Source organism: Podarcis erhardii, assembly GCF_964252035.2.
Source record: "Podarcis erhardii genome assembly, chromosome: 11".
NCBI classification, from domain to species: Eukaryota; Metazoa; Chordata; class Lepidosauria; order Squamata; family Lacertidae; genus Podarcis; species Podarcis erhardii.
This window is the reverse complement of record NC_138501.1, coordinates 39,289,359-39,303,989: the sequence shown is the minus strand read 5'-3', so window position 1 is coordinate 39,303,989 and position 14,631 is coordinate 39,289,359. Positions and strand designations below refer to the sequence as shown.

The 14,631-nt window shown below is 44.3% G+C and overlaps 1 protein-coding gene across 1 annotated transcript; it reads right to left on the bottom strand.

Moving 5' to 3' along the window:
- Positions 1 to 12,088: 12,088 nt before the first annotated feature.
- On the bottom strand, positions 12,089 to 13,426 carry LOC309352423 (putative CENPB DNA-binding domain-containing protein 1). Its single transcript, XM_081880846.1, has 2 exons — positions 12,601 to 13,426; positions 12,089 to 12,525 (listed from the first exon to the last, which is right to left on the bottom strand). Exons 1-2 carry the CDS (start codon positions 13,081 to 13,083, stop codon positions 12,232 to 12,234), a joined length of 777 nt encoding a protein of 258 aa, XP_081736972.1. The 5' UTR covers positions 13,084 to 13,426; the 3' UTR covers positions 12,089 to 12,231.
- Positions 13,427 to 14,631: the final 1,205 nt, after the last annotated feature.

Sequence of the window (14,631 nt, the reverse complement as noted above, 5' to 3'; positions counted from 1 at the left end):
GCCACACACTCAAATTTATTTGGGAGACCACCTCTGTGATGTATGTATGATGATTTTAGGGTGGTCTTTGGCTAATGTCTAAAGTCTTTAAAGGTTCCTGTACACTTTGTGCTTTTGGTCTCTCTCACTTCCTTGTGGTGGGGGCGGGGCTCTGTTGCAACAGAAAAATAAAAATCAGCCTAGCTTTCACTGGATCCTGCCTCCATCCATTCTTCTTTGACCAGTCATGGACTTAGGGGACTCAGAGTCCCTTGGGGAGTTGGGCAGCAAAAGCCAACCCCCAATTTTTCTACAACAGCGCTAATTAGAGCAGTTGGCAGAAAATCCACTTGACAATTTGCTCCGATTCAACAGTAAAGAGCAGGTTTTCCATTGGGAAAAGCAACGGTACAAACGGAAGTCTGGATGAGCCATCAATGCCAGCAGCAGCAGCAGCAACAACAACAAAAATGCCCTCCACTCACCTAGACTAGATGATCCTTGATTAGATCAAGTGGGTCTCCTATATATTTTTAACCTAAGTTTCCAACTAGGAAGTAACAATAATTAGCATCTACATAGTGAGGTTTAGAGTGATCAAAATCCTTTGCATACCTGTTCTCAGTAATAGCCCTGTAAAGTAGATAAGTGTTACTATCCCCTTATTTAATAGTATTTGTTTGTGTGTCCACCAGAGATGAGTAATAATAAGTGCTTTTTCCCTAGATAAATAGGTGGGAGTCAGTACTCACCATGAAGTTGTTACAGTAAATGCCACACTTTTTAACGTCAAAAAAGAGGTGCCAGTACTTTGTACTATTGAGAACCCCTGAAAAAAAGCACTGGTAAGGAGACCGGGCAAAGAAGTATTTTTAACTGGAAGAAAATTGTTTCAATTTGGATTCATCTACACTTCCTTTTGTGTTGCGTTTCTTGGCACAGGTTAAGGCTTCCCAGGTCCACGTCCAAGTGGGGTCCCCCCCCCCCAGCACTTTCCCTGAAAAGCTGTATTATCACTGAATCAGAGCAAATGGCAATTGGGTTTTCTGTGGATCGCTGTTTGCTCCAATTCAGCAGAAAAACATGAGTTTTCCCAAGGAAAGCTCCAGGACAAAGCCCCCCACAAAACCACTCAGATAAAGGCCTGGAAAGCTCAGACCTGTGCCTAGAAAGTGTGGATGAGTGGATAAGTCTATGAGTGGATAAGTGTAGATGAGCCCTTTGTGCGCCAGGCGATTTATGTGCTACAGAGCCAGACATTTGCTAGTTCCTTTTATGAACTTATTTGCAAAGCTGCATTTGTCTTTAAGTGTACGTTTTCTTGTATATTATTCTGCAAACTGCCCTGAGATCTTTTGATGAAGGGTGGTATATAAATTTAATAAATAAAACATTCTTTCACCTTTGTTGGACGTGCCCAAGGATTAAGGCTTTCTGGGAAATGATATATAATGAACTGAAAAAGGTACTTAAGTACACTTTCCCTAACAAAGCAGAGGCCTTTCTCCTGGGCATAGTCGGCCAATTGGTGTTAAAGAAGGATAGAACTTTTTTTATGTATGCTACAACAGCAGCAAGAATACTCATCGCAAAGTACTGGAAGACACAAGATCTACCCACCGTGGAAGAATGGCAGATGAAAGTGATTGACTATATGGGTTTGGCCGAGATGACGAGCAGAATCCGAGACCAGGGAAGAGCAACGGCGGAAGAGGACTGGAAAAAATTTAAAGACTATCTAAAGAGATATTAAAAAATCAGTGAATGTTAGATTGATGTTGGATGAGAAAAATAGGGGTTAACAGCGGTAATGGTCAAGTTAAAGAAAATGAGTGTTATTAAAATTAAGTTGAAAGTAAGGGAGGGATTTGTTAATTAATTAACTAGACATGAGAATGCAGAAAGGGGAGGTATGAGGAAGTCGGGAAAGAAAGGTATATGAAATCAAGAGTTGAAATTATACGTGTTGTATGTATGTTGTTATGTTTTGTTTGTTCTGATAAAAATTTGTGGAAACTTCAATAAAAATTATTTATATAAAAAAAATTTAATAAATAAAATAAATAAATACCATATTTTTCCATCTATAAGACCAGATTTTTTCCCTAAAAAATAATGTCCAAAATTTGGGGGTGTCTTATACATGGATAGATCTCCCCCTATTTTCTTAAATCAGAGTCCCCCAAAATAGGGGGCGTCTTTACATGGCGGCGTCTTATAGATGGAAAAATACAGTAAATAAGTTTTAAGAGTCTTTTGTTGCTGCTGCTGTTTTTCTTAATTCTCTTCTGCTTTTTAAATTCAAACCTCAACTTACTGGAGGCTTTGCGTTATCTGAAAGCAAAAGACCCAACTTCCTAAAGCGGACCTGCAATTTGACCTGGCAAACCTTCTCTCACTTACCTTAGCCTATAGAGAAGGTGAAAGTTCCACTTTTATTTAGCAGCTCAGTGCTTGCAAAGTTTGTATGTTGTCATTTGAAAATGTTGTGTTTCTTAATCAATATTCAGTCACACCAATGATGAAAACTGACACTCCAGAACAAGAACAGCAGGATGCAGGTGGTATTTAAATCTGGTTCCTCATACATGACTTAAGCTCGCCTTTCAGTAATCATTCTTGTCAACAAGTAATGTCACATTTTCCTTGACATTGTGAAAATGTGTCCTTTTCTTTCCGCCTCGGTAATGAACATGTTAGTTCATTTTATAGTCTAGTCTACAGATAGCCAACATGGTGCCCTTCAGACATTGCTAGACTATGATTCCCCCCCCCCCCGCCGCCACCCTTATATTGGCCATGGCTTCTGGGTCTGACAAGATTTGGAATCCAACAACATCTAGCTCAGTGAGTAGAGCATGAGACTCTTAATTAATTAAGTCGTCAATTGAAGTTGTCGACACAGAATGACATAGGCACAGCTTTGTCAATGCCATACATATAAAGAAGGTGTTGTGCCTGCATGACATCAAAAAAGCACCAGGAAGCACATTGCAGACACATGTGAACGTGAGACCCCAATATCAGGTAGACAGTGTGTGCGACTGGTTAGGAAAGTAGTCATAACTGCCCCAAACTATGGTGCTCATTCTGGCCCCTGGAATATGTGGCATGAGTGCTGCAGCTTTCAGCCAGAGACTTTTGTTGAGTTCCACAACAAGGCCTATTGGGTTCAAGAGGCTGCCTGCCACCAGATTATCCAATAGTTCTAGGAACAAACAACTCTGACCTGTTTCTGTTACTAGTAGGTAGTTATGCAGGGCATTGCAAGAGTGGGTACCCATATTCATGCTCATTCCTGCCTTCTCAGTAGTGGTGCCTGCCCTGTGGAACCTCCTCCCATCAGATGTCAAAGAGATAAACAACTCCCTGACATTTAGAAGTTCAGGGAAGTTTTTAATGTGTGATATTTTAATGTATTTTTAATCTTTGTTGGAGGCCGCCCAGGGTGGCTGGGAGACCCAGCCAGATGGGCAGGGTACAAATAAATTATTATTATTATTATTCCAAGATGATAAATGAGTAGTGTCCAGTCAGTGTAGAGGATGACAGTGCTACCATCCATCTACCAATAAATTGGAGATTTAACTGTTCATGTAGGAGAAGAAAACAGCCTTGTGGCACCATAAAGACTAAACCTACTTTAGCGGTCAAGAGATGGGATAGAAGTAGACAAAAGAACTTTCAGACTGGTCCATACAAGAATCCATAACATATGTAAGACAAAGTCAAGTGAATACATACATTGAGACCTTTGATTACCTCTGTTTTTTCTCAGTTAGTGCCTTTTTATGGAAGGCACCTTACCAACAAAGGTCCGTATAGTTAAAGCCATGGTTTTCCCAGTAGTGATGTATGGAAGTGACAGCTGGACCATCAAGAAGGCTGATCGCCGAAGAATTGATGCTTTTGAATTATGGTGCTGGAGGAGACTCTTGAGAGTCCCATGGACTGCAAGAAGATCAAACCTATCCACTCTGAAGGAAATCAGCCCTGAGTGCTCACTGGAAGGACAGATCGTGACGCTGAGGCTCCAGTACTTTGGCCACCTCATGAGAAGAGAAGACTCCCTGGAAAAGACCCTGATGCTGGGAAGGATGGAGGGCACAAGGAGAAGGGGATGACAGAGGACGAGATGGTTGGACAGTGTTCTCGAAGCTACAAACATGAGTCTGACCAAACTGCGGGAGGCAGTGGAAGACAGGAGTGCCTGGTGTGCTCTGGTCCATGGGGTCACAAAGAGTCGGACATGACTAAACGACTAAACAACAACAAGATATTTGAGAAATGGTAGATTTTTTGCCATACACTAATTATTTACCTCTGTCCTCCTCTGTTTGTTTCCTTTCTCTTTTTATGTTGTAGCATGCTGTATTAATTAACTTCTTTATTGTATGGCGTTCATACCTTGCCTTTCTATGAGTCATATCACTGGAGTGGGGCACATCCAAAAACCAGTCATCAATACCTTCCCTGTCGCGTTTGGTGCAGGGTTGAGGTGGCAGTGGTCTAGCGCCAAGTCCAATAAAGTTCCAGCCTGTCCCGAATCTGGCTGCTCCTAGCGGTACTTTCTTCCTCTTTGCCGTTGCTTCCTCTCAGTGTGCGATGGTAACTCAGCACACCTTGCTGCTGCTGTCTCTGCTGTACCTTTGCCCAGAAAAGGTCATTCTACCCTCTGCACTCCAACATCACCCTCTTGGTCTTCACAATACTCCTCCCCCTCCTCCCCCTCCTCCTCCTCCCCCTCCTCCTCCTCCTCCCCCTCCTCCTCCTCCTCCTCCCCCTCCTCCTCCTCCTCCTCCTCCCCCTCCTCCTCCTCCTCCTCCTCCCCCTCCTCCTCCTCCTCCTCCTCCTCCCCCTCCTCCTCCTCCTCCTCCTCCCCCTCCTCCTCCTCCTCCTCCTCCTCCTCCTCCTCCTCCTCCTCCTCCCCCTCCTCCTCCTCCTCCTCCTCCCCCTCCTCCTCCTCCTCCCCCTCCTCCTCCTCCTCCTCCTCCTCCCCCTCCTCCTCCTCCCCCTCCTCCTCCTCCTCCCCCTCCCCCTCCTCCTCCTCCTCACCCCTGCCTTGGGTAGTTGTGCCAACGCTTGCAGCTTGACTCTTCTCTCCTTAATTAGGGCTGGTTCCAATCTGAGTCAGCTACAGGTGCAGGGATCATATGCTCTGTGCTCCCAGCCCCATCTTAGCCTGGTGAGGCACAGCTGTGAGCGTAGCTGTCATTCCCTCCAGGTCCATGATGATGTGCACTCCTGGGCAAACAATGTTGTTCTTCTCTGCTTGCCCGCCTACAGGCTCAAGGTGACGATGGCAGTGGGAAGCGGGGCGCTTGGGCTCCCTTCTTGCTTTGAGCAGGCCCCACTGGCAATTCTTCCACTTATTCCATTCTCACTCCCCTGAGAGCCAGCATGGTGTAGTGGTTAAGAGCAGTGGACTTGTAATCTGGTGAACCAGGTTTGATTCCCTGCTCCTCCACATGCAGCTGCTGGGTGACCTTGGGCTAGTCACACTTCTCTCAGCCCCACTCACCTCACAGAGTGTTTGTTGTGGGGGAGGAAGGGAAAAGGAGATTGTTAGCTGCTTTGAGACTCCTTAGGGTAGTGATAAAGTGGGATATCAAATCCAAACTCTTCTACATCTTCTCTTCCGGGTCATCCTGACAACTCAGTGTAGGACGCTTTTAACCCTCGCTGTCACTTTCCTCTGAGTGAGCCACTTCTGGGGGATCCTTGCCCTCACTGCCAACGTCCTCCATCTTCCCTGCCTTTGCTGTCATCCTCCCTCTTCTGTGCCCTCTGTGTGTGGCCAGTTGTGGGGTGCAGGCTGATCGTTCACCTGGGAAGAAGGAGATTACATATGCATGTATTTAAAGTTGACTTGATTAGCTCACCTGTAAAGCGGTATCATAAAAAAACCCGTATGAACTGCAGCAGCCTAAAAACATACCCAAGCCTCATCTAAAATTTCCCGCTTTGAAGCAGACCAAAAAAAGAGCCTGTTTTAGGTCCTTACACACACACACACACACACACACACACACACACACACAAATAGGGCTAATCCACAATTCCACTTGTGCTGTGCCTAGGAAGCACAGGTCTGAGCAGTTTCTCGTTTGCCCCCAGGAAAACCTGCTCTTTACCACTCAATCGGAACCAACAGCAATATGTGGAAAACCCAGTTGCTCTTTTTTCCAAATCAGCAGCAAAGAGCAGGCTTCCCCAGGGGAAAGCGATGGGGGAAACAGAAGTGTGTAACAGCCCATAGTCTTCGCAGACCTGGGGTAGGAATTTCTGTTACCATTAGGACTAATTTATACAGGACTGGTCCTTAGTGAAGCCCTTACCAGTGTAAGTGTTTAAACACACTTACCTCTAGTACTGGAATAGGATGGGATATACCATTGACATGCAAACATTGCACCCAAATGGGCCTGCTCATGTTGTAAGTGCATTTAAATATCGTGGACATGCATGAAACTCCTGCATAGGCAAGAGATTTGCCCATGGCCCATGTTCCCTAGAGATAAGTCCATCTCAGATTGAACTTGATAGAGGTTTTGTTGAGACGGCCATTGGCCACCTTCTCTTGGACATTTCTCTAAGTCTTCATTTATGCCTCTTTTAGTTAGTGTTCACCTTGCCACCTTGAAATCCAGCTAGGCCATCCTTTTTTCTTAATTCAAGTTGAAGCCAGTTTAGAAGAAAATGCATCAAAATGCAGTATTTCATAAGAAAATACAAGATAAATTTGGGTCGCAGCCTACATTGTGTGTTTACACCACTTCTCAAACCAGTGGTGGGAGCACACTGGAAACTTCAGGTTTTCTCCAAGTTTGCTTCATACTTGCCTGTGATCAACACTGAACATTGCTGGGCTAGGCCCTTTCCAGCATGATAAAAGACCAGTTAGCCTGGTAACTTTACAAGCTGCAGGATGAAAGCATTTGTGGAGTAGGTGTCTAATTTGTATTTGTTACTACTGTGCCATTTGGCAAAGTTGCAGTTGGAGTTAATTGCTTCAGCTGATGGTTTTGGTGATGCTATTGCAAGAGGTGCCTGAACCTATAAAGAACGAGCGGCTCCTTTTGATAGCTGGCTCATTCTTGTTTTAGCATTTGCTTTGAGCTATCCACCCCACTCCATGATCTCTTTCTGGATAAGTCTCTGTAAACTTAGACCATATCAGTGCATATGCTCTTTTATTTATTTACATTTTTTGCCCCACTGTGCATCAATTTTTCGCTTAGTTACAATAAATTTAATTAATAATAATAATAATAATAATAATAATAATAATAATATCTATGGCATTTTATATATGTTTGTTTGGTTTTTGTTTAATTCTTTTTTATTTTGCACTTTCATCCTGTATTTTTATACTGTGAACCGCCCTAAGATATTGAGATATATCAAGGGCGGTATATAAATTTAATAAATAATAAAAAAATTGAGAACAATGAATCTCATTTTTCCATTTTGTTGCCCATTCACCCAATTTGAAGAGCTCTTCTTTGGAGCTCTTTGCAGTCTGTTTGGGAGTTTACCATCCTGATCATCTGCAAATTTAACTCTTTCGCTGCTCTCCTCAAATACTGATAAGTTATGAACAAGTTCAATAGCACTGGTCCCAATAGAAATGCTTCTCCACAATATGTAGTTGTCTCTAACTGGCAAGTCACTGGAACTGTGGCTGTTACCTCTCCGCTCCTCACATCATATTCCACAGCAGGACTTTTAAAGGTAAAGGTACCCCTGCCCGTACGGGCCAGTCTTGCCAGACTCTAGGGTTGTGCGCTCATCTCACTCTATAGGCCGGGAGCCAGCGCTGTCCGCAGACACTTCCGGGTCACGTGGCCAGCGTGACGAAGCTGCTCCGGCGAACCGGCACCAGAGCAGCTCACGGAAACGCCGTTTACTTTTAAGGACTTTTAAGGGTAAACAAAATAGCTGCTCTGGCATTCTCCATGAACATCAAAGAATTCCTAGTACCAACTGGCCAGCTTCAGAAATAAAGGTCAGAACCTCCGAATCCTAGATGGCTGCAAAGTTGGATTCTGCCTTTCTGTGCAGTCTCTGCTTTATTTCGTAGATTTGATAGTGATAAATCATCCATAAAACCTCCCTGGGTGTTCTGCTCTGCAGTTCAGACGCTTTAAATTTGCCTCCCACAAAGGGGTTATAAAAGTCCTCATTCAGTACTGGTGGTGCAATGTATCTGTGGGCACGAATCTAATGAAAGATTGGAGGCCAATTTGTCTAATGACAGGGTACACTCTGTGTTATTAGTCTGATTGTTGCATCACTGTGTTGGTTTCCTTGGCTGGTGTGCTTATTTATATGATTTGCTGCTAGATGTTGGTTAGAACTTAGATGGTTGGATAAGGAGGCACATTTCAAATTTGGGGAAAGTGCTGCAGGTGCCAGTCACAAATTGAATGGAATAACAAAAACTTATGGAAAGGACAGTGCTGCAGCATGGAGTTCTCCTGTTCAGTATTCCAGCCAACCAGCAACATTCCTCTTTCAGGATGGGCCATTGCATCCTCCATTCCCTCTCCATTTGCTTTCTGCCTCCTCCTGCAGTTTGGATTCTGATCCACTGAGAGCTTCTCCAGCCCCCACTGCTGTCCTGAGCACTTTGGGAAAGGGTGTGATAAATGTGTAAGGGGTGGTGGTGGAGATTTGGATGGAGGGGGGGAAACGATAGGAAATGTTAAAATTCCTCCCCCAGCGCCATGATCCTGATCTGACTCAGGGCCCCCTATGGCTGCATTTACACCCTCCATGCATATAGCTGTCCAGGTTTTATGACCTCAGGGGTTGCACATTTTTTGATGCTGACACACCAAGGCCTGTATCAAAGGGAGAAGCTGTGAGCGTGACCCTCTTGTTCTCCATCATGCACCTGCTGTTTCTGGAGGGAGAGCAATGCTCGTGTGTACAGCCCCCTTTCCATTTATTCCATTTTTATTTTATACAGTAGAGAGATAATTGTATTTCCTTCTGAATGACCAATTTAGTTGACTCAAGGAGCAGTAGCCGACATTCTCGTTCCACTAGCTGAAGAAACATCTCCTTGCTAAACTGGAATTTCCTCAAAAATGGAAACAACAAGAAGTACCAACGAAAGAAGAGTGGCAGATGAAAATGATGGACTTTGCGGAATTGGTGAAGCTGACAGGAAAAATCCGAAGCCAGCGTGATCAAGTATTCCAAAAGGCTGGAGTAAATTTATACGATATTTGAAAGATTACTGTAAGCAATTAACATCACTAGCAGGGTTGTCTGAAGACTTGTAATGAGAATTTTTCTCCCTTTCTATATTTATTTAAATTTTAAGGTGTTTTGTATGGAATGTAATTAGAATTGGAAAATGCAATGATATAAAGGTTAATTTTGAAAGCCATGAGGTGGGAGGGAAGGAAGTCGATGGGCTCTGAAGTGCCAGAGAGGTAATGTGGTTAATAATGATGTGATTGCATATTACTAAATGGAAAATTATATATATTTCCCCTGTTCTCTTTGGGGGGGATTTTACAGATCAGATTATGGGGTGCATAGGAACGGGGGAGGAGAGGAAGGGGAAGTTCTGTTGTGTGAGCATAGTTCCATTCATGGAGCATTGATACAACCCAAAGACAGTGGGTGAAAAAGGGATGAATATAACCGCTCTAATACTTAGTCACTTTGTGCAATGCATTTGGGGAGAAAAGTGAAACCTGCTCTTTGCTCTGGAAAACTGATTAACTGAAGGTTTAGCCAGGTTGGATTGCCCAAGGTTAACTTAGTTCATCACAGAGAGTTCCCCCTGTGCTTGCTTCTTCTAGGAATTTACGTCAAAAAGTTGCATGCTGTTGTTTCTGTATGTATTACGTCAAAATCCGATTCCGAGCCAGTGATTTCAAAGGGAAAAGTCATTAGATATTGAGGGTGGAGAGGGAACAGCTGGGATTTGGACAGACTTTGGCTGGTGTCCTAAATACACTGATAGAAAAGCAAACTTAATTGACTTCAAGGGACCTCAAAGCACACAAAACTCCCATCAGTTTATCAGAAGTCATTCTTTGTGGAAAGCTCTAGATCTGAGATGGGAAACCTGTGCCCCTCCAAATGTTTTTAAAGGTAAAGGGACCCCTGACCATTAGGTCTACTCATGGCCGACTGGAGTTGCGGTGCTCTTCTCACTTTATTGGCCAAGGGAGTGGCGTACAGCTTCTGGGTCATGTGGCCAGCGTGACTAAGCCGCTTCTGGCGAACCAGAGCAGTGCGCGGAAACGCTGTTTACCTTCCTGTTGCAGTGGTACCTACTTATCTACTTGCAATGGTGTGCTTTCTAAGTGCTAGGTTGGCAGGAGCAGGGACCGAGCAACGGGAGCTCACCCTGTTGCGGGGATTCGAACCGCCAACCTTCTGATCGGCAAGTCTAAGACCTCAAAAATTCAGAAGACTTGCCTCCTTCCCCCTTGGGTGTTAGGACTTTGGTAGTTCCCCCATCCTCAGAGGTTCAGGGTGTGGTGGCTTAGTAGAAGACATTTTCTGTAGTAGTCTGCAAGTTGTAGAATTCTATCCCCACAGAGGTGCAACTGGTCCCTCCATTATGTACCGTATTTTTCGCCCCATAGGGCACACCGGCCCATAGGGCGCACTAGTTTTTTTGGGGGGAAATAAAGAAAAAAAATTATTTCCCCCCCCCAGGTGCGGGGCTGGGGCGGGGGAAGCCCGAGCTTCCCCCAACCCCAGCCCCCAGAACAGGCTGCTATTCGCAAGCCGTGGGAGAGCTGCGCGAAGCCCGAAGCCTGGGGTGTGCTGAGCTCAGCGCACTCTAAGCTTCTGGGTGCAGGCAAGCTCTCCGCTAGCCATGGGAGAGCTGCGCAACTTCGCACAGCTCTCCCACGGCTAGCGCATAGCTTCCTGAAGCCTGGAGAGCAAGAGGGGTCGGTACGCACCGACCCCCCTCGCTCTCCAGGCTTCAGCGAAAGCCTGCATTCGCCCCATAGGACGCACACACATTTCCCCTTCATTTATGGAGGGGAAAAACTGTGTCCTATAGGGCGAAAAATACGGTAGTTTTATGAAGACATACTGTACCTCTTTATCCAGGTCTCTGACAACTGAGAGATATATTGTATTTTAGGACCCACCTCTTCACTATGGCTTGTTTTAACTGATTTGAATATTTTATGGGTAAATTGTTCTAACTCACCTCATGGTGAAAGTCAGGGGAGAAATATTTTTAATAACCCAGTAATATTTATTACAATATTTTAATAGTGTATTTGGTAACATTATTATATTATAATAAATACTAAAACAATTGATAAAGTTATTGCTTTGATCCAGCAGAGCTCTTCTAATGCACTGTAACATATTTGTACAAAGGTGAATTTGTTCCCGTATTCTCATTTATTGAGCTGTTTGTCCAAGATTGGATTTTGCACTGTGTTTCAGCTTTTAACAAATTAATTAATTGTGGCTTTTCAATTTTTTTTGCTGTATTTTAAAATATATACACATATCTATATATCTGTGAGACAACCAGAAAACTTCTGCTTTGGGGAGGCTATATAATTTCTCTCCCTTCCCTCCCTCCCCGCCCCCCATTTTATACCCATCAAGAAACCAGTGTTTTTCACCTAAAGGAGGAGACAGACCTGTGTAAGCTTAAAAATAAAAAATCCAAAATCCAGAGGTGAGGAAATCAACCATTGTTATGATTCTATAATGCAAAGTGATACATAAAAAGGCCTCATTTGTGGCTATTTCCTGTCACATTCTGCCTTAAGAGACACCATGCTTTTTCCCAGGCTTCTAATAAAATTAAACTCTTAAGAAAAAACAACAGCAATGCGAAGCTTCTTAACTACTCCTGCTGGAAATTCGCCAAGTTATAAATGCTTTTATAATGAAGCAGTTATTCTCAATAAATGGATCGTTACATGTTCCTGTGGCTTTAAACTTGTAACTACAGTGGTGCCCCACAAGACGAAATTAATTCGTTCCGCAATTTTTGTCGTCTAGCGAATTTTTCGTCTTGCGAAGCACGAAATCCCATAGGAATGCATTGAAAATCAATTAATGCGTTCCTATGGTCAAAAAAAGTCCAAACAAAGCCAAATTTGGTACAACAACAGTTTATTAACTGCTCTTTAAAGTCACACATACTGTAAAGAGCAGTTCAAAAATTGAAGGGAAAATAAATTAACTTTATAAACATGACAGAAAAACATTTAAAAATCAACAAAGTGTACAGTACATTTTCTAAGACTCTGGGGGACCACTCGAAGAAGGCTCCTCTTCCACTCTTTGCTTCTTGGTCAAGAACCTGTCCATAGTCTGCTGCTTTATCCGCCTTTTCAGCAGCTCCCTGAAAGACGACATGACCCTCGTATCATAAAAGTTCCCAGCGTCATGTGCCACGTGCTTCTCATGGTGGTGTAGATCTGCAAAAGTCTGCACCTCCTTCCACTTCTGGCAAATGTCCCTCAGTCTTTCGGAGGACAGCCGTTCCTCAGTTGCTTCCTCCTCTTCCAGTGAGGCCTGCTCCTGCGCAGCCTCTGCCTGCAGAACGTAGCCCTCCGTCGTCACAACCTCCAGGAACTCCGCTGCAAAGTCTTCAGCCGCAGGAACATCAGAACTGGCAGCCTCTCCATGCCTGACCACACTGTGGATGCCAGATCTTGTCTTGAACCGGTCAAACCAACCTCTGCTAGCCTTGAAGACTTCTGGCTCGGCTGAGGTTCCTGGCTGTTCCCGGATGAGGTCAGCGTGCAAGGCCTTGGCCTTCTCACAAATGACGGCCTCAGACACTGTGTCCCCTGCACGCTGCTTCTCTTCTATCCAGATGAGCAGCAACTTCTCGACCTCCTCCAGGACAGCTGGGCGGTTCTTCACGATCCTGGTGACTCCCTTGGCTGCATCAGTCGCCAGGATCTTCTCCCTCATCTTCAGGATGGTCCCGATGGTCGATGGGTTCCTGCCGTACTCCCTGGCGATGTCCGTCACACACATTCCGCCGTCGTGCTTCCAGATGATCTCCTTCTTCATTTCCAGCGTCACCTTCTCCTTCTTCCTCTCGCCGGCCACCGCAGCAGCAGTCTTCTTGGGTCCCATGGCAGCACAGCTCCTACCTTCGTAAACTCAGAAACAGAAAAAAAAAATCAGTGATGTGCTTCAAACCCAAAAAATACAAAAGCAGCCAGCCACCCACCACACAGAAATTAAAACCCAGAACCAAGGCCTTGAATCCCAAGCACCCCAACCCCAAATCCAAAATCCAAAAACCCCCAAAAAAGTTTTAAAAGTTTAGCTTACCAAATGGATGAAAGAGAAGTTCTGGAAAAGCTTCACCAATCAACCACCGACGTCCTCAGAAACCTCAAATGGCTGCAAAATAAGTTTAGGAAAAGCTTCAAAAATCACCAATGTCTTCAAAAACCTCAACTGCTCCCACAGACATGCACCAACCCACCCACAACACAGAAATTGCAAACCCCTCCCCAACTGCTCCCCCAGCCCCTCCCCAACTGCTGCAAACCCCTCCCCAACTGCTTCCCCACCCAGACAAAAAAAAATTTCAAAAAATAACAACATGGCCAGCACTCAGAAATTCAAACTCAGAAAATTTTTCAAAAAAAATCAACCTGGCCCAGTGGTCACAGAAAATCATAAAAATTCCCAAAAAAGGCCCACAAGCCCCCAGATTATCGCAAACCCCTTCCCAACACCAAGTCCTTGAATCCCAAACACCCCAACCCAAAATCCAAAACCCCCCAAAAAAGTTTTAAAAGTTTAACTTACCAAATGGATGAAAGAGAAGTTCTGGAAAAGTTCTGGAAAAGTTTTGGAAAATCTTCAAAAGTGAGCAAAGTCTGAGAAAAGGCTACCAAACCACGTGCTAACAGTTGCTCCTCGAAGTCAAGTCGCAACTGCAGCTGCTCAAGCTAAGCACCCTTGGTTTTAACGGTTTTTACACAAAGGAAACAAAGTCGCGAGACGTTTTCGTTTTGCGAAGCAAGCCCATAGGGGAATTCGTCTTGTGAGGCAAATCGCGGGCGAAAAAACCTTTCGTCTAGCGAGTTTTTTGTCTTGCGAGGCATTCGTCTTGCGGGGCACTACTGTAATGGATTGCAAATACTTTTCATAGAGCTCCTTTAGTCTAGTTGCTTATTTCTTTTGTTCCAACCTGGTAGTTTAAGAATATATATACATATTCAGTATAGCAGTTTTAGTTAGGCAACAGAGGATTGATCATGCCTTGGGACATTTTTGGTAGACACATGGTGGATCTACACACAGGGGGGGAAATGCTATAAATAAGTCAGAAATTAGATCATTTTAACAAAATAATTTTAAAACCCTATGGAAAAACGTGTATAAAAAATTCGTGCTGTCTGGCGCTGCATGTTTACAGCGCATTCAAAATGCTGTTTCTTTACTCATGTAGCTGAGTCCACACCTACCCTGTTATAAGGTGGCCAAACTTGAGAGGGGACAAGCACTTCCAATTCTGTAACTGGAGGTAAAGTAGCTAGGCAATCCCATAGTGCTGTGTTTGATGGGCTCTCCTCATCCTGTGTTTCTGCACATTGCTTACATCTATGTTGTTCCTTTCCCCTCCCCTTAGAGCAGGCTTCCTCAATTCCTACAATTCCCATCATC

Coding starts and splice junctions, on each gene's coding strand:
- LOC309352423 (XM_081880846.1), bottom strand. CDS start 13,083: ATGGGACCCAAGAAGACTGCTGCTGCGGTGGCCGGCGAGAGGAAGAAG. Junction 12,526..12,600: donor GAGAGGCTGCCAGTTCTGAT/GTTCCTGCGGCT, acceptor CTGCAGGCAGAG/GCTGCGCAGGAGCAGGCCTC.